General features: G+C 50.5%; 1 protein-coding gene across 3 annotated transcripts; it reads left to right on the top strand.

The window, feature by feature from the left end:
* The first annotated feature begins 11,457 nt into the window (after positions 1-11,457).
* On the top strand, positions 11,458-21,866 carry GJB1 (gap junction protein beta 1). Of its 3 annotated transcripts, none has more exons than XM_077474362.1 (2): positions 11,458-11,614; positions 20,695-21,866. In XM_077474362.1, the coding sequence occupies exon 2, from the start codon at positions 20,705-20,707 to the stop codon at positions 21,494-21,496; it is 792 nt and encodes a 263-aa protein (XP_077330488.1). In that variant the 5' UTR covers positions 11,458-11,614; positions 20,695-20,704; the 3' UTR covers positions 21,497-21,866. The 3 variants fall into 3 exon arrangements, with proteins under 3 accessions (XP_077330488.1, XP_077330490.1, XP_077330489.1); XM_077474364.1 differs by lacking the exon at positions 11,458-11,614 and adding an exon at positions 12,083-12,306; XM_077474363.1 differs by lacking the exon at positions 11,458-11,614 and adding an exon at positions 15,521-15,705.
* Positions 21,867-23,504: the final 1,638 nt, after the last annotated feature.

Genomic DNA, 23,504 nt, shown 5'->3' with positions numbered 1-23,504 from the left:
TGTGGGGGGGGGGGGCAGGGGGGTGTATATACATTGTATACAGTCAGTGGTCAGATTGTTCTGGCCGATTGATATATGTGTGGGGGGGGGGGGGGGATATACATTGTATACAGTCAGTGGTCAGATTGTTCTGGCCGATTGATATATGTGTGGGGGGGGGGGGATATACATTGTATACAGTCAGTGGTCAGATTGTTCTGGCCGATCGATATATATGTGGGGGGGAGGGTGTATATACATAGTTTACAGTCAGTGGTCAGATTGTTCTGGCCGATCGATATATGTGGGGGGGGGGGGGGTTGTATATACATTGTATACAGTCAGAGGTCAGAACGTTCTGGCCGATCGATGTATGTAGAGCGGGGGGTGTATATACATGTATACAGTCAGTGGTCTTCAGTGTACCTGAGTCTCAGTGGCGGCAGGTGATTTTTTTTGTGGGGGGGGCGGCAAACTACCACTCGCCCCCCGCAGCACTTCAAACCCCCTCCCCCAAATCCTGCCACCCCAACCCTCGCTGTCTGCCAGTCCATCAGCACTTACTCCATCTAGGTGGTGGGTACATCGGGCAGCGGCGGGTACTGAGCATCAGGCATCTGTGGGGATCGAGCAGCAGCGGGCACATCGGGCAGTGACGGGGATAGGGCAGCGACGGGCACATGGGGCAGGGCTGGGGATCAGGCGTCAGTAGGGATCGAGCATCAGGCATTGGTGGGGATTGAGAAGCTGCGGGCACATCGGGCAGTGACGGGGATAGGGCAGTGATGGGCACATGGGACAGGGGCGGGGATCAGGCGTCAGTAGGGATCGAGCATCAGGCATCGGGGGGATCGAGCAGCTGCGGGCACATCAGGCAGTGACGAGGATAGGGTATCGTGGCCACATGGGGCAGGGACCAGGTGTCGGTAGGGATCGAGCATCAGGCATTGGTGGGGATCGAGCTGCTGCGGGCACATCGGGCAGTGACGGGGATTGGGCTTCGCCAGGGATCGGCAGGCACATCAGGCAGCGGCGGGGATCAGGCAGCAGCGGGGATCGAGCAGCGGTGGGCATATCAGGCAGTGACAGGGATCGGGCATCGGTGGCCACATCGGGCCGCGGGGTGGGAATCAAGCATCCGTGAGGATCAAGCATCAGGCATTGGTGGGGATCGAGCAGCTGCCGGCACATCGGGCAGTGACGGGGATTGGGCATCAGTGGGCAAATCAGGCAGCGGCGGGGATCGGGCAGCAGCAGGGATCGAGCATTGGCAGGCACATCGAGCAGCAGTGGGGATTGAGTATCACGCAGTGGTGGGGAATGAGAAGCGGCGGGGATCAAGCATCAGGCATCGGTGGGGATTGAGCAGTGGCAGGCACATCGGGCAGTGATGGGAATCGGGCATTGGCGGGGTGGGAATCAAGCATCCGTGAGGATCAAGCATCAGGCATTGGTGGGGATCGAGCAGCTGCGGGCACATCAGGCAGTGACGGGGATTGGGCATCAGTGGGCACCTCAGGCAGTGGCAGGGATCGGGCAGCAGCAGGGATTGAGCATTGGCTTGCACATCAGGCAGCAGCGGGGATTGAGCAGCGTTGGAGATCGAGCATCAAGCATTGGTGGGGATCAAGCAGCTGTGGGCACATCGAACAGTGACGGGGAACAGGAAGCGGCGGGGATTGAGCAGCGGCAGGGATTGAGCATCAGGCAGCGGTGGGAATCAATCAGCAGCGGGGATAGAGCAGCAGTGGGGATCGAGCAGCTGCGGACACATCGGGCAGTGATGGGATTGGACATCGGTGGGCACGTCGGGCAGTGGCGGGGATTGAGCATCAGGCAGCGGCGGGGATTGAGCAGTGGCGGGCACATGGAGCAGTGACAGGGATCGGGCATCGGCGGCCACATTGGGCAGAGGCGGGGATCAGGCAGCGGCGGGGACCGAGCAGTGGCGGGCAGATCAGGCAGCGGTGGGGATTGAGCAGTGGCGGGCAGATCAGGCAGCGGTGGAGATTGAGCAGCGGCGGCCACATCGGGCAGTGATGGGGATCAGGCATCGGCGGACATCAGACTGCGGTGGGCACTGGGCAGCGGCTCCTGTGTCTTCTCATTGCTTGCGTCTCCTCCCCTCTTCTTATGTGTCCAATAGGATCGCCTGCCCTTTCAGCCAAGCGGGTGATGGGTATCAAACCCATCACAGATATGAATATGTGCTGTTATAACACAACTGGGTGGACCCCTCTCTGGCCTCTGGCTTTTATCAGGTGCTTCAAAAAACACCCCCTAGAGGAGGCGGCGCCTGTGTGCCCACAATGGACGGGCCGCACCCTGCTGTGCCCCATTTGCTCTGTATACACCAGACCTGTGGGCCCCCAGGGGCCCACAGGTCTGACACCAGACCAGAGGGCCCCCAGGGTGGGTCCTTCTAAACCCCCCGTGCCCGCCCTGGGGGATCTCTGGTATATGATGTGCATCCAGCACATACATGCATATTTGTACCCACGAAAACACATACGCAGTACCGCAGTGCGATTTTAGAAATCACACCGCATTTTATATATATATATATATATATATATATATATATATATATATATATATATATATGGAAAGGCCAGTATGGTGGCCTGGAATTATGGGTGGAGCCCGGTGGAGTATATAACCAGCCCGTTCGCCTAGCTCCCTCGTCGGTTCCGGTGCGCGATATCTGATACGTCAGAAATCAAGGGCCGACTATCCTCGAGACCTTACAGTGAGCCGGGTTTGTGAGTTCCCACGCTATTCCGTCCGCCTCGTGTCGACAAAGCCTTGTCGTTCGTCAGCGTCCGTCTGATTGCCGTCTGAGTCGCTATACTCAAATCGAAATTTTCCGTTGTCGTACAACACGTCCGGGCCGGCTGTCGCAGGTAGGGCTTCGGCACCCGTTTCATTTCATGTGTTACAAAGTCACGTAAACTAGATTCCTGAACTCACGAACCACTCACTCTAGATTGCACGAAACGTCTTAACTGTGGCACTCGTATTCGTTACTTCATGTCACTACCCCTTCTTCGAAAGAAGTCGTTATCACTTTTTCGGTACATGCCGTTCGTGCCACCAGGCACTTCGTTTCGTAGCACATCGTTACTAAACTGAACGACTCATTTCTCTATGTTCGAATCGATCGAACCATTTCGAAATTACAGCTGTCTGCTTGTCACGTTAAACTGAGCACTCCGGACAATGTCAGTCTCATGTTGTTCAAAACCATAGAAACGGTCGGACCGTTTCAAATCCGAATAAGGTTAAACATTTCAATCATTTCATGCCGTTTGTACTATGTCTGTCATTTCATTTCATTTCATTTCAATCATTTCGAGTCATTTCAATCATTTCATGCCGTTTGTACTATGTCTGTCATTTCATTTCATTTCATTTCATTTCAATCATTTCGAGTCATTTCAATCATTTCAGTCTGTTATGTCGGATCATTTCATTTCTACCATTTTTAATCATTTCATCATTTCTGTCACTTACCGCGCTCCGATACGAATCCCGTCGCATCTCCAATGCACCGATTCGCTTCGAAGTGCCCCAGGGTTCGGCCTCATTTCTGTACATGCTCCAGAGACTGAGTCACTCGCAGGTTCAAGCACGGTCCTTGATTCTAGTCTTTGTCATGGCTTTTCATTTCTGTCACTTATTACGCGCTAATTCGAATCCTGTCGCATTCTGCTATGCACCGATTCGTCCTGGCGTGCCCAGCTGCTACGCCTCATTTCAGTACATGCTCCAGAGACGGATTCTTTTATTGTAACCGTCAGTCCAGTCGTTGAAAGAAAAAAAAAAAAAAAAGGAAAAAGTAGCAAAGCAAAATCGTATTACCTGCACAATGCTGGTTTAGATTATATGAGATGGCAGATGTATAATATGTGTGAGCTGTCTTCCCCCGCCTGAGCTCCACGCGGCGGGCCTCCCTCCCCGCCTGAGCTCCACGCGGCGGGCCTCCCTCCCCGCCTGAGCTCCACGCGGCGGGCCTCCCTCCCCGCCTGAGCTCCACGCGGCGGGCCTCCCTCCCCGCCTGAGCTCCACGCGGCGGGCCTCCCTCCCCGCCTGAGCTCCACACGGCGGGCCTCCCCTCCCCGCCTGAGCTCCACGCGGCGGGCCTCCCTCCCCGCCTGAGCTCCACGCGGCGGGCCTCCCCTCCCCGCCTGAGCTCCACGCGGCGGGCCTCCCCTCCCCGCCTGAGCTCCACGCGGCGGGCCTCCCCCCAGCCTGAGCTCCACGCGGCGGGCCTCCCCCCCCGCCTAAGCTCCACGTACTATGTGCAATTTGCGTTCCTGTGCAATTTGCAGTCTTGTGCAGTTTGCGTTCTTGTGCTGTTAATGTTCTCGTGCCATTCATGTTCTTGCAAAAAAAAAAAAAGGCTGGCCGCGAGGACTACACGGCTCCGTTGTCTCCTTCTCTTGTCTCAGAGAGCGGCAGCCAAAGGTCCTTCAGAGCATGGACCATTCCCAGGCTAACAGCCGAGTCAAGGCGCAGGGGTGTACCCTTTCCAGCTACAGCCAGAAAGGCCGAGCTTTTCGGGCTCCTCTTTCCTCCCCCAGCCGCGGTGGAGGATAGCACCCAGCAGGCCTCCCTGGGCTCTATCGCTGCTTCCATCACGCAGCTTCACACCCTGGTGTCATCTCTGACAACCTCAATATCAGAGGTTCAGGGTCGGGTGGCCCTCCTCGAGACCCGCCCATCCGTTTCTCCTCCAGCACCAGCATCCCAGGCAGTGGATAACATTATCGCAGGTACCCCTGGGCATACACCAGTAGTGTACCCTTCTCATTTGATATCAGCCAACATCAGGAAGGACATCCTAGAGGGCAAGGACGTCAATCTGGCTTCCCTTCTTATCTCCATTCATGAGCTGGCAGGAAACAAAGCTTACACTTGGGGGGACGTGTCGGTGGTCTTCAAAGCCAAAGACCCCAGGCTGGACAGGAAGCTTTCTGTCACCGAGTTCACCTTGGCCTTCGGCATGTTGAGGGACATCATCTGCTCGGCCTCCCCCGGCAGGAGGGAGGAACTGGATCGTTACCTCCACGTGGTAGTTGACCTGGGTTATAAATACGGCGGTTTTTCATTTTATGACTATCACCGCTCCTTCTCCGCTAAGGCGGCCGCCAGGCTCTCCCAATTTCAGATGCCTACTGACTGGAGTGCCGAGCTGTTCTGCCGACACTTCGCGGGGCTGCGGTCTCCCCTCTGTGCGATTTGCCAGTCGGCTACTCACACCGCGACTTGGTGTGCCAGCTCAGGGGCAGCCCCACCCTTAGACGGTCCGTCGACCTCAGGTACTGCCCAGGGCCCACCGACGCCGGTATGCCTGCCGCAGACAGATAAACTGGGGCGCCCGGTCGAGACCATGGGAGGTGCAGCCATCTGCAACAACTATAACAGCGGGTCGTGCAATTTCAGTCAGTGCAGGCTGCTCCACGTATGCACGCGGTGTCATAGAGCTCATCCCAGGCTTATGTGCGAGGTCAAGCAGGCTAAAAAATCTTGACTAAGCCGGGTCGACGTTTCGTGGCTCAGTGTCTACCTCGCCAATCATCCCACCCCCTCACTTGCCGCCTACCTAGTTCAGGGCTTCACTCAGGGCTTTCATACGGGATTTGTCTCTCTCCCTCACCTCACATACGAGTGCCAGAACCTGCGGTCAGCAGCCACGGATGTACAAGCCATTGACCAGCTATTACAGGCAGAGCTAGACCGGGACTTCATCATAGGCCCTTTCACAAAGCCCCCATTTAACACCTGGCGAGTCAGCCCTATTGGGCTTGTCAAGGGCAAGTTCTCCAATAAACTTAGGTTGGTCTACGATTTGTCAGCGCCTCATTCTTCCTCTGTCCCCAGTCCTAATTCCCTTATCCCCTCTGAGGAGTTCTCCCTTAAATACGCATCTGTAGACATGGCCATCCAGGCCATTCTCAAGTCAGGCACAGGAACATGGCTCTCCAAGGCCGACATCTCAGACGCCTTCAAGCTCCTTCCTATCCATCCATCTCTCTGGTGCTGGCATGGCATCAAGTGGAGGGAGCTCTACTATTTTGCCACTAAGCTAACCTTCGGGTCCAAGAGTAGCCCCTGGCTCTTCGACTCGTTTGCGCAGACTCTCGCATGGATCTTGCTGCACGTAGCCCAGTGCCAGGGAGTCATGCACTATTTGGATGACTTCCTGCTGATCGAGTCACCTGGCCCCCCTCCAGGGGATCTGGATAAACTAAGGGTGGTCTTCAATAACCTTAACGTCCCCATTGCCGAGCACAAGGTGGAGGGTCCAGCGCAGGCAATCACCTTTCTCGGGGTCAGCTTAGACACCAGCACTATGCAGGCCAGCCTCCCCCCGGATAAACTAAGCCGCATCAGGACGGTCCTGAGGGACTTCACCCGCGCCAGAACTTGCACCAAGAGACAGCTACAGTCCCTTCTCGGTACGCTTAATTTTGCCATGCGCATCATCCCTCAAGGTCGCGCATTCGTATCACGCCTGTTAGTCCTACTGTCCCATTCACAAGACCCGGACCATGTCCTCAGCCTGGACCCCGCAGCTATAGCAGATCTTGCCATGTGGGAGGAATTCCTAACGTCCTGGAACGGCGTGTCCCTGTTCATCCCCTCCGTGTCCTCCTTTTCACCTCAGGTGGTGACCGACGCAGCGGCCTCCACGGGCTTTGCGGCAATTTTTGGCCACCTCTGGCTCGCAGCCCTCTGGCATCCTCAGATACTGGCAATTCCGGGCTTCACCGAGACGTCCTCCCTGTCTGAGTCGTACCCCATCGTAGCGGCTGCCCACACATGGGGCCGCAGTTGGTCGGGTCAAACAGTGACCTTTTCAATGGACAATCTGGCCACTGCGGAAATCATTAACAAAGGCAGGTCTAAGTCTCTAGAAATTATGTCCTTCCTGCGGCGACTGGTCCAGCTCTCGTTATTATTTCAATTCAACGTTCATTGTGCCTTTATCCCCGGTAAATTCAATTGGGCAGCGGACGCCCTCTCCCGCTTTAACTTAGTTTCCTTTTTGATCAGGTACCCGGAGCCGGACCAACATCAGCAGCTATCCCGGACTGGTCTCAACTGACCCTGGATTAACCCCACACCTAGTAGCCGCAACTCAACTCATCGACCTCTCCCTCTCAGACAATACCCGCAAGGCCTATCAGACAGCCTGGAGGGCCTTTAACCGCTTCTTAACATTTCACTCCACAGAGACCTCCCGGGTCAAGCAAGTCCTGGCCTTCATTGCCTATTGCCACTCGGAGTTGGCGTTGTCCTTTAACACGATCCGGTTATACCTGGCCGGGGTACAACATTTCACGTCCCTCCAGGACCCTGCCGAACCCTCCTTGTTCACTTTCCACGCCATTCGGGCTGTCATGCGCGGCATCCAGAAACGCCAGCCCACGGCCTCCACCAAACGCCTGCCTATCACAGGAGACGTTTTCAGGAACATGTCTGATATTCTGGCCACTTCACCTTTCGGTCTCCACATTAGCATCATTATACAAGCAGCCATACACCTGGCCTTCTACGGCTTCTTACGGCCAGGCGAGTTTACCTCCAGTAGCCCCTCAGCTCGCATGCGGTGCAAGCACCACCTGGTCAGGCACGGAGACCATTACATCCTACACATAGCAGTCTCCAAGACGCAGCAGCTTGGCCCAGGTACGGACATACATTTTTATAAAACCAATAACCGCTGGTGCCCGGTCGCCATTCTCACCCGCTTGTTAACCCTTCTGGCCGATCAACCAGGAACTGGCCCACTTCTGCCATTTCACGGTAAACCACTGAATGCAGCCCAGTTCATGGAGCATGTCAGGATACTCCTGGGCATCCTTCACCTCAATCCGGCTCACTACTCCGGACATTCATTTCGTATCGGAGCTGCTTCGACTGCCTCCCGCCAAGGGGTCCCGGTCCATGTCATCAAGAAATTGGGTAGATGGAAGTCCACCTGTTTTGCCCGTTACATACCCAATCCGCAAGTAGAGATGGCCCAGGCCTTTGTCAAGCTCACCCAGTAACAAACTCGAATCAATAAAGTGCAATCCCTACCTGTATGTTTTTGCCCCCTTATTTTGGTATACCCTACGTTAGGCCAGGGCACACTTTCAGGTCCATTTCAAGTAAGCGAGTTTATGTTAACCTTGTTTGTCATCCTTATCCGTATCGGTCATTGGGCTCTGGGCCATAAATGGAAAGGCCAGTATGGTGGCCTGGAATTATGGGTGGAGCCCGGTGGAGTATATAACCAGCCCGTTCGCCTAGCTCCCTCGTCGGTTCCGGTGCGCGATACCCACCCACCCATCCCCTGTCAGGGCATTTCTCAAGCATTATACTCCTCGGGTGAGTACTCATTTCACTCCATTTCATTTTCATTTCATTTATGACTCATTTCTCTATCTAGGGTATGCCCCCTTATTTTGGTATACCCTACGTTAGGCCAGGGCACACTTTCAGGTCCATTTCAAGTAAGCGAGTTTATGTTAACCTTGTTTGTCATCCTTATCCGTATCGGTCAGAGGGCTCTGGGCCATAAATATATATATATATATTTTAGCATTTCACACGCATTCAAATGAATGGAAAGACCCGATGTGTGGGAACACGCCAAAAAAAAGCGTGAGCTCAGATGTACCCCCCGGTGTGAGCGAACCCTTGCACAGTAAATTGATCAACAATTGTATTAGATAATTATATATACACTATAATGTCAAAAGTATTGGTACACCTGCCTTTACATATATATATATATATATATATATATATATATATATATATATATATATATATTATACACCTCTCCACCCTCCTCTATATACACACTGTCTCACCATAAGTATTGGGACACCTGCCTTTACACACACATGACCTTTAATGACCCCCCCCCCCAGTCTTAGTCCGGAGGGTTCAATATTGAGTTGGCTCCACCCTTTGCAGCTATAACAGCTTCACCTCTTCTGGGAAGGCCTCCCACAATGTTTAGGAGGGTGTCTATGGGAATGTTTGACCATTCTTCCAGAAGAGCATTTGTGAGGTCAGGCACTGATGTTGGAGGAGAAGGCCTGCCTCAGTCTCCACTCTAATTCATCCCAAAGGTGTTCTATTGGGTTGAGGTGCAGGCCAGTCAAGTTCCTCCACCCCAAACTCGCTCCTCCATGTCTTTATGGACCTTGCTTTGTGCACTGGTCCCAATCATTTGGTGGAGGGGGGGATTATGGTGTGGGGTTGTTTTTCAGGGGTTGGGTTTGGCCCCCTTAGTTCCAGTGAAGGGAACTCTTAAGGCATCAGCATACCAAGACATTTTGGACAATTTCATCCTCCCAACTTTGTGGGAACAGTTTGGGGACGGCCCTTTCCTGTTCCAACATGACTGCCCACCAGTGTAAAAAATAAGGTCCATAAAGACACGGATGAGCAAGTTTGGGGTGGAGGCACATGACTGGCCTGCACAGAGTCCTGACATCAACCTGATAGAACACAGTTGGAATGAATTAGAGCGGAGTCAGGCCTTCTCATTCAACATCAGTGCACAAAGCAAGGTCCATAATGACATGGATGAGCGAGTTTGGGGTGGAGGAACATGACTGGCCTGTTGGAACAGTAAGGGGCCGCCCCCAAACTGTTCCCACAAAGTTGGGACCATGAACTTGTCCAAAATGTCTTGGTATGCTGATGCCTTAAGAGTTCCCTTCACTGGAACTAAGGAGCCAAGCCCAACTCCTGAAAACCCCACACCATAATCCCCCCTCCCCCCTACACCATAATCCCCCCTCCACCAAATGGTTTGGACCAGTGCACAAAGCAAGGTCCATAAAGATATGGATGAGTGAGTTTGGGGTGGAGGAACTTGACTGGCCTGTGCAGAGTCCTGACCTCATCCCAAAGTACACCTCTGGGATGAATTAGAGCGGAGACTGCGAGCCAGGCCTTCTCATCCAACATTTGACTGACATCACAAATGCTCTTCTGGAAGAATGGTCAAACATTCCCATGAATACCCTCCTAAACCTTGTGGAAGGCCTTCCCAGAAGAGGTGAAGCTGCTATAGCTGCAAAGGGCCAACTCAATATTGAATCCTCCGGACTAAGACTGGGGGGTCATTAGACCCCTTTCACACTGAGGCAGTTGTCAGACGTTTTAGCGCCTATAAGGTGCCTGTAAACCGCCTCCCATGCTGCCCGAATGTGAAAGCCCCGATCGCTCTCACAGTGGGGCGGTGCGCTTGCAGAAGGTTAGAAAAAGTCCTGCAAGCAGCATCTTTGGGGCGGTTTGGGAGCGATGTACACCACGCCCCCGAAACGCCCCTGCCCATTGCAATGAAAAGCGGTTCGGAAGCGCCACAACACAAGCATTTTTAACCACTTCTTCAGCCGCTAATGGGTGTTCAAGGTGCCCTCACTAGCGGGCGAAAAGCAGCTCTTAAACTGTGCTATGGCGCCGCTAAAATGAGCAGTGCTTTAGCACTAACGCGGCCGCGCCTCAATGTGAAAGAGGTCTTAAAGTTCATGTGCATGTAAGGGCAGGTGTCCCAATACTTTTGGTAATATAGCGTATATATATATATATATATATATATATATATATATATATATATATATATATATAGTCTCCATAAGCCCCCGTTCACATTGACTGCAACTTTGAAATCGCGCGACTTCAAAGCGGCACATCAATTCAATTTCCGCGTGCGGTTTGAGAGACGACTGTGCGGCTTCGCACACAGAAGTCCACGCAAGTCGCACCTGCAATTTTGCCAAAACGAATGCAAAGAGATTTGAAACGGTGCGATTGGCGGCCATTGGCCTGTCAAATCACAATGTTCCAATGTGAAGGAGGGCTTTAGCCAGCATGTTTCATCAGAAGACGTTTACAATGTATCTTCTTTTTTACGTGATGGGACTTTTACTTTGTACATAATAAAGATTTTTCAATGTATTTTGCTGATGATCTGGAACCAGGGGTAGGGAACCAGAGCCGAGGTTCTCTACCCCTGATCTGGAAGGTTCCTGAGCTGAGATTTCTATATCTATTGGTTTTCAGTCTGGAGCTATGCGGCTCGGCTCTCTGTGATCGGAGTGATGGTCATTGGTGTCCGGCACACCTGAGCCTCCTGTATGGTGACTGATGTTGGAGAAGTGGCTGGTTGGTGGTTCTATGATCTGAGTCATGGTGATTGGTGTCTGGCACACCTGAGCCTGCTGTATGGTGACTGATGTTGGAGAAGGTTGGAGATGTGGATGGTTGGTGGTTCTATGATCGGAGTCATGGTGATTGGTGTCCGGCACACCTGAGCCTCTTGTATGGTGACTGATGTTGGAGAAGGTTGGAGATGTGGATGGTTGGTGGTGGAAGTCCGCCATGGGTTGGCGGTGTGTTCCTCTCGTACTGATAGGTGACACACAAGTCACGCCTCTCTGTTTTTTGTCACAGAGTACACAGAGATCAGATAACCTGATGCCCCTCTATGATTGGATTAATTATCAGCCAAGGTATAAAGGTCCCGGGATAAATGCAGAGTCAGGAACAGAGGAAAGCAGACTTTGCAGAGTTGTCTTCAGATACTCCAGGTGCCTTGGACCTTCCAAGCTCCACAATCCAGGTAAGACCGATGGACCTCCATACATTCTTCGGATTTTCTAGGGGGGGGTTGGTGGTTGCCAAAGCCGCACGGCATGTGATTTGTATAGAATTGTTCGGATGAATTTTTTACGCCAACCAGTGTCACGGGCACTTGGCATCCATGCCAACTCCTTCGCCCAACATCCGCTCCGGGAGCTAAAGCCAAGTCACTGACCCCCCTTCTTCTCCACCCGTCCGATGGAAGGAAAAAGTGGGGACTGACCAGCACTGAGACCAGCCAACAGAAGGACGGATGGAGGGAGCTCATTAGAATATGTCCCATCAGGGGAAAAAGACGCATTGTGACTGTCCGGTGGGCGGAAGTCTGAGCCGAGTGAATGGTACGTATTACCGAGAACGAGAAAGAGGGCATTGTGTAGAGTCAGAGCAGAAAGACAGTGTGACAGAGAGAGAGAGAGCGGAGAAAATGTGACCACCAGGAAGGGGCAGCTACAGACACAGAGCTACAAGTGTGCCTGAGCAAAAGAATGACTGTCTGTAGGTGAGAGACCATACAAAGACATTGTCCAGGAAGAGGAATGTGAGAGATAGAAACATTGTCCAGGAAATCTCAAGGAGAGGAGACCTCATCTGAGGGTAGCTGGAAGCTTCTGAGATACCTACTGAGGAGGAGGAGGAGGAGGAGGGGACCAGAGGAGCCATCAGGACCAGGTATTGGGGCACCCACAGATCATAAGCATGTGTTAGGGTTGGAGTCTTTACCCCCATCCCCACCGTATGTCCCTCTAAAAATCTTTCCAGGTATTGGGCGTCAACAAATCATGATCATGGGATTCACAAACAGTGTCCTCCTCTCAGGCTCTGTACCCCCATCCCCAGCATACTTACCTCTAAAGCCCCCAAAATTTACCTTCAAAGTATTGAGGTGTTAACAAATCATGAGCATCGGTTTCATGAACTTTGTCCCCCTCACAGGGTCTGTACCCCCCATCTCCACCATTCTTAAACTCTAAAGCCCCCAAAATCTTCTCCGTATTGGGGCAAATCATGAACATGGGTTTCATGAACTTTGTCCCCCTCCCAGGGTCTGTACCACTATACCCACCATTCTTAACCTCTAAAGTCCACAACATCTTCCCAGGTATTGGGGCAAATCTTGAGCATGTTTTTTTTTTTTAACAGTGTCCTCCTCCCAGGGTCTGTACCCTCATCCCCACCATACTTACCTCTAAAGTCTCCAACATCCTCCCAGGTATTGGGGCAAATCTTGAGCATGGGATTCATAAACATAGTCCCCCTCACTGGGTGCGAGCCCCTATCCTTGCCATACATACCTCTAAAGTCCCCAAAATCTACTTCCGTGGTATTGGGGCATCAACAAATCACGAGCATGGGTTTCCTGAACTTTGGCCCCCTCTCTGGGTCTGTAACTGCATTCCACCACCATTCTTAACCTCTAAAGTCCCCAACATCTTCCCAGGTATTGGGGCAAATTTTGAGCATGTTTTTTTAGAAACAGTGTCCTCCTTCTGGGGTCTGTACCCCTATCCCCACCATACTTACCTCTAAAGTCCCCAACATCCTCCTAGGTGTTGGGGCAAATCTTGAGCATGGGATTCATAAACATAGTCCCCCCTCTCTGGGTTTCTTGAACTTTGTCCCCCTCTCGGGGTCTGTAACCCCACCCCCCACCATTCTTACCTCCTCCAAGTCCCCAAAATCCCCATCCCTGCCACACGTACTTCTAAAAATCTTTCCAGGCATTGGGCATCAACAAATCATAGTTACATAGTTAGTAAGGTTGAATAAAGACACCAGTCCATCCAGTTCAACCTGAGTGTCTACAATTGTCCCTATCCCTGTACATTGCACACTCACATCAGTCCCTACCCTCAAGGAGCCCACAATCCAAGGTCCCCATTCATATCCTAGGGCCAATTTTGGACAGAAGCTAATTAGCCTACCCGCATGTCTTTGGAGTGTGGGAGGAAACCGGAGTACCCGGAGGAAACCCACGCAGGCACAGTGAGAACATGCAAACTCCAAGCAGGTAGTGTCCTGGTTGGGATTTGAACCAGTAACCCTTCTTACTGCTAGGTGAGAGTGCCACCCACTACACCACTGTGCCGCCCGAAATGGTCATGGGATTCATGAACAGTTTACTCCACTCTGGCTCTGTATTCCCATTCCCTGTATACTTACCTCTAAAGTCCCCAAAATGTACTTTCAAAGTATTGAGGTGTTAACAAGTCATGAGCATCGGTTTCATGAACTTTGTCCTCCTCCCAGGGTCTGTACCCCCCATTCCCACCATTCTTAACCTCTAAAGTCCCCAACATCTTCCTAGGTATTGGGGCAAATCTCGAGCATGGGTTTTTTTTTTTAACAGTGTCCTCCTCCCAGGGTCTGTACTCCCATCCCCACTATAATTACCTCTAAAGTCCCCAACATCCTCCCAGGTATTGGGGCAAATCTTGACCATGAGATTCATAAACATAGTCCCCCTCTCTGGGTGTGAACCCCCCATCCTTGCCATACATACCAGTAAAGTCCACAAAAATTACTTATGTGGTATTGGGGCATCAACAAATCATGAGCATGGGTTTCCTGAACTTTGGCCCCCTCTCTGGGACTGTAACCCCATCTCCCACCATTTTTACCTCCTCCAAGTCCACAAAATCCCCATCCCTGCCATACTTACCTCTAAAGTCCCCAAAATCTACCTTTGAAGTATTGGGCATCAACAGATCATGAGTTTGAGGTTCATAGACATTGTCCCCCTCTCGGGATCTGAACACTCATCCCCACCATACATGGGGGTTATGTTTTTATCACATATTTGGACCTCTAAAGTCCCCAACACCTTCTTCCCAGGTAATGGGGCATCAACATTTCAGAAGATTCATGAACAGTGCCCCCCTCCCAGAGTCTGTGTCCCCATCCCCAGCATACGTGGGGGTTATGTTTCCATAGTCATATATGTGGACCTCTAAAGTCCCCAAAACCTTCTTCCCAGGTATTGGGGCATCAACATTTCAGAGGATTCATGAACAGTGTCCCCTTCTCTGTGTCCCCATCCCCACCATACATGGGGGTTATGTTCCTGTAATCACATGTATGGACCTTTAACATGCCCAGGTATTGGGGCAGATAGAGCCGCGTATTAATGATGGCGGGGGGGGGGGGTTGTCTTATGAAGCTGGTTCCGACTTCACCATCTCTAGTCTGGCGTTAATTTTTTTGTGTTTTGCTGTTCATATTGTTTGAAATATCTGATTTACCTAAATTTGGTATAACCATAGCTGGGTGACTTTGCAGAACAATTGTCATGGTTATTAAAATCCTTGGTTTTAAAATATTTATTTTTCACCTTACATCTCTGTGCTGCTGATCTCCTGCAGCCTCTTTGCAGCCACTTCCTGCCTCCATACACTCCATTGATGGCTGTATGGCGTTCCTCAGGGTGGGTTTCCTGATGGTGACAACAGCGGACTGTGTCGGTGTCATGTGTGCTGAAATGGTCACTTGTAGTCTCTGTCATATGACAGGGGGTGACAATGCAGGAGCAGAATCAGGAGACAAGGAGAGGGTGTTGTCACCATAACAGGAAGTGCCTGAACAAGGACTCCCCCCTCCCCCATGGCGGGGCTGTTTTAATACAAGCTGTGATTGGAGATGTCAGGTGGGATTGCAGTGATCGGGGTGACATTGCATGGCAGGTCTGGCTGTCTGGTTGGGTCGGCCGTTGTCCATTCAGGAGGTGACGCTCTATGTAGGTGACATTTCACAAAGGTCACACCAAACCTGAGAATCTTCATTCCTTGTTGGCTGTGGAATGGAGGGGAGGGGAGCGTGCAGGGAGGGGAAGGTCGATAAATAAACTTTTTCCAACGTATTTATCAAGGAAGAAAAGGCTTAAAACCAACAATGTGCTGAGATGACGGGCAGTTCCCGGACAGAGCGGGGACATCTCACAATGATGGGGACTTCTACTCCATGGGATGTGGTTGGGGGAAGATGAGGCTGCACATCGAATCTTCCTTAGTATGGCCAAAACGTTGTGGGACTGGACGGAGGAGACGAGGCTGCAGCCATCACTACGCCAGGGAGGTACGAAATCAGCCAAATGTCATCAGAGGGATAGTAGTCCCCATCACCCATCCCAGAACAATCCCATTTATGTGCTGAACTAAAGAAAATGGAAACAATGTATCCGAGTGATTACATGTCTTCCTTCTACTCGCTGGACATTGCCTGATTGCTGATTAGGAGGGATTGTCCCTTATTGGGACCAAATCCCTCTGTCCCTCTTTTATGACTAAACCACTCTGTCCCTCTGTTGTCCCTTTTCCTTTTAGGTTGTCTCTCTGCCCTCCTCAGTTGTCCCTCTATCCTCAGTTGCCCCCTTATCATCATTTGTCCCTCTGCACTCCTCAGTTGTCCCTCTGTCCACCTCAGCTGCCTCTCCTTCCTCCTAAGTTGTCCCTCTTCCCTTTTAGGTTGTCCCTCTGTCCACCTCAGTTGTCCTCTGTCCCACTCAGTTGTCCCTCTTTCATTCTAGGTTGTCCCTCAGTTGTCCTCAGCTGTCCCTCTTTCCGTCTAGGTTGTCCCTCTGTCCTCAGTTGTCCCCCTATCCTCAGTTGTCCCTTTGTCCTCCTCGGAGGTCCCTCTGTCCTCCTCTGAGGTCCCTCTGTCCTCAGTTGTCCCTCTGCCCTCCTTGGTTGTCCCTCTGTCCTCCTAAGTTGTCCCTTTTTCTTTCTAGGTTGTGCCTCTGTCCTCCTCAGTTGCCCCCTTATCCTCAGTTGTCCCTCTGCACTCCTCAGTTGTCCCTCTACTCTCAGTTGTCCCTATGTCCACCTCAGTTGCCTCTCCTTCCTCCTAAGTTGTCCCTCTTCCCTTTTAGGTTGTCCCTCTGTCCCACTCAGTTGTCCCTCTGTCCACCTCAGTTGTCCCTCTTTCATTCTAGGTCGTCCCTCAGTTGTCCTCAGCTGTCCCTCTTTCCTTCTAGGTTCTCCCTCTGTCCTCAGTTGTCCCCTTTCCTCAGTTGTCCCTCTGACCTCGGTTGTTCCTCTTCGGTAGTCTCTCTGTCCTCCTCGGAGGTCCCTCTGTCCTCAGTTGTTCCTCTGCCCTCCTTGGTTGTCCTCTGTCTTCCTTCTAGGTTGTCTCTATGTCCTCCGTGGTTGTCCCTCTGTCCTCTTCAGTTGTCCTCTGCCCCCCTCACTTGTCCCTCTTTCACTCTAAGTTGTCCCTCTGTCCTCCTCACTTGTCCCTATTTCCTTCTAAATTGTCCCTCTGTCCCCCTCAGTTGTCCTTCTGTCCTCCTTGGTTGTCCCCCTGTCCTACTCTGTTGCCTCTCCTTCCTCCTAGGTTGTCCCTCTTCCCCTTTAGGTTGTTCCTCTGTCATCCCCAGTTGCCTCTCCTTCCTCCTAGGTTCTCCCTCTTTCCTTCTAGATTGTCCCTCTGTTCTCCTCAGTTGTCCTCTGTCCCCCTCACTTGTCCCTCTTTCATTGTAAGTTGTTCCTCTGTCCTCCTCAGTTGTCCCTATTTCCTTATAAGTTGTCCCTCTGTCCTCCTCAGTTGTCCCTCTGTCCTCCTTGGTTGTCCCCCTGTCCTACTCTGTTGCCTCTCCTTCCTCCTAGGTTGTCCCTCTGTCCTCCGCAGTTGCCTCTCCTTCCTCCTAGGTTGTCCCTCTTTCCTTCTAGATTGTCCCTCTGTCCTCCTCAGTTGTCCTCTGTCCCCCTCAGTTGTCCCTCTGCCCCCCTCAGTTGCCCCTCTGTCCTCCTCCTCAGTTGTCCTCAGCTGTCCCCCTCAGTTGTCCTCTCCCCCCTCAGTTGTCCCTCTGTCCTCCTCGGTTGTCCCTCTGTCTTTCTCAGTTGTCCATCTGCCCCCCTCAGTTGTGCATCTGCCCCCCTCAGTTGTCCTCTGCCCCCCTCAGTTGTCCCCCTCGGTTGTCCCTCTGTCCTGCTCAGTTGTCCCCCTCAGTTGTCCCTCTGTCCTCCTCGGTTGTCCCTCTGTCCTCCTCAGTTGTCCTCTGCCCCCCTCAGTTGTCCCTCTGTCTTCCTCAGTTGTCCTCTGCCTCCCTCAGTTGCCCTTCTGTCCTCCTCAATTGTCCCCCTGTCCTCAATTGTCCCCCTCAGTTGTCCCTCTGTCCTCCTCAGATGTCTCTATCAGTTGTCCCTCTGTTCTCCTCAGTTGTCCCTCTTTCCTCCTCAATTGTCCCCCTCAGTTGTCCCTCTCAGTTGTCCTCTGCCCTCTTCAATTGTCCCCCTCAGTTGTCCCTCTGTCCTCCTCAGTTGTCCCCATCAGTTGTCCTCCTCGGTTGTCCTCTGCCCTCCTTAGTTGTTCTCTGTCCCCATCAGTTGTCCCTCTGTCCTCCTCGGTTGTCCCTCTGTCCCCCCCCAATTATCCCTCTGTGCTCCGATAGTGTCATATTGCAGGAAGCCCCCCTCCTCTCAGTGACTCTCATTATGACTGGACTGAATAAAGGAAAAGCGGGGGTGTTTACATCACATGTGGACTAACCGGTCATTTTTTTTCTTGCGTATTTAACCTTTTGCGGTCTGCGTAACTGTGGGCGTGCCAGGGGGCGTGTCCTTTGCCTACATACTCTGTGATTCAAAGGCGTCCCGCTCTCTTATCCCGGGAGTGGGGAGGTAGGTGACCGTCTGGCAATTCAGCGCAGACAGAAACTTTCTACGTTTATTTTATATCAATTGACTCATCATTATCGATGATCACCGTTATTTCATCGCAATTCGCCAACATCGGGGCGACTCGAGTGACTTTCGTCACCTAATTATGTGATAACATCAGTGGATCGCAATGCGCTACAGTATATAGTGGTGAGATCCCACGGCCGCCAGGATCCCAGAGATCTGCTCATAGTAAATCCGATTGGAGGGATTTGGGGGGGAAGTTCATTTTTTTCTGCTAATGGAATCTCCGATCTCTATATAGAGATCTCTATAGTGTTCTGTATGGACGGGGGAGGGAGGTTGGTGTATTTAGAGCCGTTTGGTTTATTTATCGTGTTCTTTGTATTTTTTGTTTTTGTGGGTGTGTTTGATATTTGTTATATGTGTACTGTCACTTTAAACTTTTTTTTTTACCTTTTTGTTGATTTTGTATCATTTTGTTGTCTTTTTATTTTCCCTTTTCTCTTTGTTTTTTCTTAAAATACATTTATATCACAATTACAAGTTGCTTCAAATATATAATTAAAGCTAATAAAAATAAGATGAATACGAGTTAGTTAGTTAGTTGGTTCGTTTTCCTGTGTTGAGAGCGGCGTGCGGATACATACATAGGACCGCAGTGTATATGGTATGGACATGCGGTTACTGATCAGCCCCCCCAGGATAAAATCTGATTTATAATGGAAATAGGAAATAATCTATAATACAAAAATCTTAAAGGGTCAGACCTCCCAAAACTGTCTTTCCTGAGGGTGGCACCAGAGGGCCGTGTCTGTGTAATGTGTGTCTCCATTAGAAGCCCATGTGACGGGGTGACAACACAGAAGCACAATTGGGAGATAAAGGCAGAGTGTTGTCACCCTGTAACAGGGAGTGACCTCCATGGCAGTCTCTGTTGGAGGTCCATGTGACAGGATGACAACACAGAAGCACAATTGGGAGATAGAGGCAGAGTGTTGTCACCCTGTAACAGGAAGTGACCTCCATGGTAGTCTCCAATGGAAGCCCATGTGACAGGGTGACAACACAGAAGCACAATTGGAAGGTAGATAGAGGCAGAGTGTTGTCACCCTGTAACAGGAAGTGACCTCCATGGTAGTCTCCAATGGAGGTCCATGTGACGGCATGACAACACAGAAGCACAATTGGGAGATAGAGGCAGAGTGTTGTCACTCTGTAACAGGAAGTGACCTCCATGGCAGTCTCCATCGGAAGCCCATGTTACAGGGTGGCACCACAGGAGCACAATTGGGAGATAGAGGTAGAGTGTTGTCACTCTGTAACAGGAAGTGACCTCCATGGTAGTCTCCGTTGGAAGCCCATGTGACGTGGTGACAACACAGGAGCACAATTGGGAGGTAGAGGTAGAGTGTTGTCACCCTGTAACAGGAAGTGACCTCCATGGCAGTCTCCATTGGAAGCCCATGTGATGGGGTGACAACACAGGAGCACAATTGGGAGATAGAGGTAGAGTGTTGTCCCCCTGTAACAGGAAGTGACCTCCATGGTAGTCTTCATTGGAAGCCCATGTGATGGGATTACAACACAGGAGCACAATTGGGAGATAGAGGTAGAGTGTCATCACGCCTGTAACATGAAGTGGCCTCCATGGTAGTCTCCATTGGAAGCCCAGGTGATGAGGTGACAACACAGGAGCACAATTGGGAGATAGAGGCAGAGTGTTATCACCCTGTAACAGGAAGTGACCTCCATGGTAGTCTCCGTTGGAAGCCCATGTGACAGGGTGACAACACAGAAGTGCAATTGGGAGATGGAGGCAGAGTGTTGTCACCCTCTAACAGGAAGTGACTTCCATGGCAGTCTCCGTTGGAATCCCATGTGATGAGGTGACAACACAGGAGCACAATTGGGAGGTAGAGGCAGAGTGTTGTCACCCTGTAACAGGAAGTGACCTCCATGGCAGTCTCCATTGGAAGTCAATGTTACAGGGTGACAACACAGGAGCACAATTGGGAGATAGAGGCAGAGTGCTGTTACCCTATAACAGGAAGTGACTGTCATGGCGGGATCACCGGGGATTACTTTATTGAACTCTTCAGAATAAATACGGAATCTGACTTTTGAAATGACGGTAACGTATTAAAGCTTCTATGATTGGGGGGTACATCTATTTCGAGGTGCTGTATGTGCGCACACCTCCTCTGGTACTGGTTTACTTATCCACCCCCCTATGAGTAAGCTCCAGTGGGCAGAGTGAAACACATTGGGGGCATGGGGGGTCCAGGCTGAGCCTGCCATTGACTATCATACAGCAGGTCTTGACTTGATAAGCAGCTCCCAGGATATCTAATTATTTTCTATACGGTTATTGTTATATTAGTGGTGGAGTGTTGGGCTCTCCATGGTGGCAGTTGACTTACTTCTCCCGTTTCTTCCCTCACAGCTGATCCAGGATGAATTGGGCCGGATTGTACGGGATCCTGAGCGGTGTGAACCGCCATTCCACGGGCATTGGCCGCATATGGCTCTCAGTGGTCTTCATCTTCCGTATCATGGTGCTGGTGGTGGCCGCGGAGAGCGTATGGGGGGACGAGAAGTCCTCCTTCACCTGCAACACCCAACAGCCTGGATGTAACAGCGTCTGCTACGACCATTTCTTCCCCATCTCCCACATCCGTCTGTGGGCCCTCCAGCTCATCATCGTATCCACGCCGGCCCTTCTGGTGGCCATGCACGTGGCTCACCTGCAGCACCAGGAGAAGAAGCTCTTAAAACTCACCGGCCACGACAACCCAAAGGAGCTGGCGGAAGTGAAACAGCACAAGATCCGTATCTCCGGCACCCTGTGGTGGACCTACACAATGAGCGTGATCTTCAGAATCGTCTTCGAAGTGGCCTTCATGTACCTCTTCTACCACATCTACCCTGGATACGCCATGATACGGCTCGTCAAATGCGGAGAATACCCCTGCCCCAACACCGTGGACTGCTTTGTGTCTCGTCCCACGGAGAAGACCATATTTACCATCTTCATGCTGGTCACCTCGGGGATCTGCATCGTTCTGAACGTGTCCGAGCTCTTCTTCCTCCTCGGGAAGGCCTGTGCCCGGAGACGGCTCAGGCACGAAGACTCCTACCGAGGCCACGAGAGCCGGCAGAACGAGATGAACACGCTGCTCACTGTAGACAGTATCAAAAAGAGCCAGGCAGGCCAAGAGAAAGGAGAGCATTGTTCCACGTCCTAGAGAGCCGGCCGCTGGTACGTGGGACCGTCATTCCAGGCAATGGGCTGGAGAGGTGGTTTGGGATTCACGAGGGCCCCTCACAGGCACAAGCACAGGACTAATTTACGGGCAATATTTGCACAAGACGGCGGTGACACGTCCGACTCGTCAGGGTGATGGTGGCGAGTCTTCCGCCGCCGCTCCACGTTGTGCCGGCCAGTCACCGGCGGTCTGCCATTCGCAGGGGCTTCGTGCAGTATTTTTTGGTAACACGGGGGTTGGGGGATGGACACCATTTTTTTTCTGCAGGGATTATGGGTGGATTTGTACCATTATAATGTTTTAATATTGATGTGATTTGAAATGTAAAAATTAAATCCTTAAAACCGTTTTTGTGTCCGCATGTGAGGTGCATTGAAAAACATTTCATGACGCTGAAATCCAGGTAGATATGGAAGCACCAATCCATGCAGGTAGGTGGCCCCGCTGAAAGTCATTCAATGTGCATGTGAGGACCTGGACCCGGGCCTGGCAGCAGACCGTCAGAGGGAAGCGGAGGGCTGGGAGCCAATCAGGTTTGCTGGAAATGTTCACAAAGGGAACACTGATAGGAGGAGAGAGCAGAGTGAGCAGAGGGATGGCCTTATCAGTCATCTGCTCTTTTACCGCACAGTCAGCTGGCTGGGGGTGGGGAGAGGACACTGCTGTATTTCTTAGCTGTGTGGGGTGTCATTCACCTGGCTGTGTGGCAGAGCTGTCTAAATCTCAGGACTGGTTGGACAGAAATATAAATCCTTAAGCAAACATGCTTTGTATATGTATGTTATCTGTGTGATTAGCTGTTTGCCCGGAGTTCAACATTACACCTTTGTGTAATTATATATATATATTTCATTTTTTTTTATTATTACAATTCTTTCTTTTCCAAAAATAAAAATTATATATATAGATATAAAGAAAAAATAGTAATAATGAAAGGGTTCATACTTATATATATATATATATATATATTATTATTTTTTGGGAAAAGAAAAAAATTGTAATAATAAAAAAATTCTCTCTCTCTCTCTCTCTCTCTCTCTCTCTCTCTCTCTCTCTCTCTCTCTATCTATCTATCTATCTATCTATCTATATATATATATATATATATATATATATATATATATATATATATATATATAGGGAAAAAGGAGTTGATGTCCACCCTATATATATAGAATGCCAAAATGAACCCACTTCCCTATAATCATAGAAACAAAAAAACACCCAAAAAGGAATGAGTGTATAACCTCTATGGGGATATAAATTGGGTTGCTGGCATTATATTAATAGATAAGAAAAGTTTTTTTTATATTTGAAATTATTTATTCAACAAAAAAGAAAAAAGACACTAAAAACAAGTAGCATTACACATAAAAAATTGGATGTATACTAGAAGTACATAACATATATACACATAGAACAATGAATGACCAGGTTTATTGCAAGAGATGATCTTTACAAAAAGTAACCCAACGTCTCGAGGTATATATAAACAGTTGACCTCTTCTTCAGGGGTAATTCATGGTCAAATCAAGTAGATGTGTAGTAATAAAAAAAATAATAATAAAAAAATACATTACAAGTTCTCATGTCAGTCACGTACATAAATACCCATAAGCAAAATACAATATCTAATCATGTGTACATTTCAATATAATACACTGACGCAATCATATTTCACATAGCAAATGCATATAAATATATACACATTACTAACCATATGTGTAGATGGTGGACTTCATATAACATCCAACAAGAAGGTTGATCTACCCCAGCTCCACCGAGGTCAAAGGGTCCAAGGGATGAGGAGAAATCCAAATATATAACCAGGACAGGGAGGTTATTGGGGAGAAAACGTACACCCCCCAACCCCATGGATCTCGTGTTCCTATCAATCAATCCAGAATCCCAGCCACCATATGGCGTCACAGATGGCACCACCACTCGGGCTCACCACGCTCCAACTGGGTGTCCAAACTGGCTAGAT

Source organism: Lithobates pipiens, unplaced genomic scaffold (assembly GCF_037356315.1).
Source record: "Lithobates pipiens isolate NorthernLeopardFrog02 unplaced genomic scaffold, aLitPip1_a1.2 Scaffold_1, whole genome shotgun sequence".
In the NCBI taxonomy this organism is placed as follows: domain Eukaryota; kingdom Metazoa; phylum Chordata; class Amphibia; order Anura; family Ranidae; genus Lithobates; species Lithobates pipiens.
Note: the sequence above shows the minus strand (reverse complement) of the source record. Positions and strands in the feature narration are given on the sequence as shown.

Excerpts from the sequence above, each read along its gene's own strand:
- GJB1 (XM_077474362.1), top strand. The coding sequence starts at position 20,705 with ATGAATTGGGCCGGATTGTACGGGATCCTGAGCGGTGTGAACCGCCAT.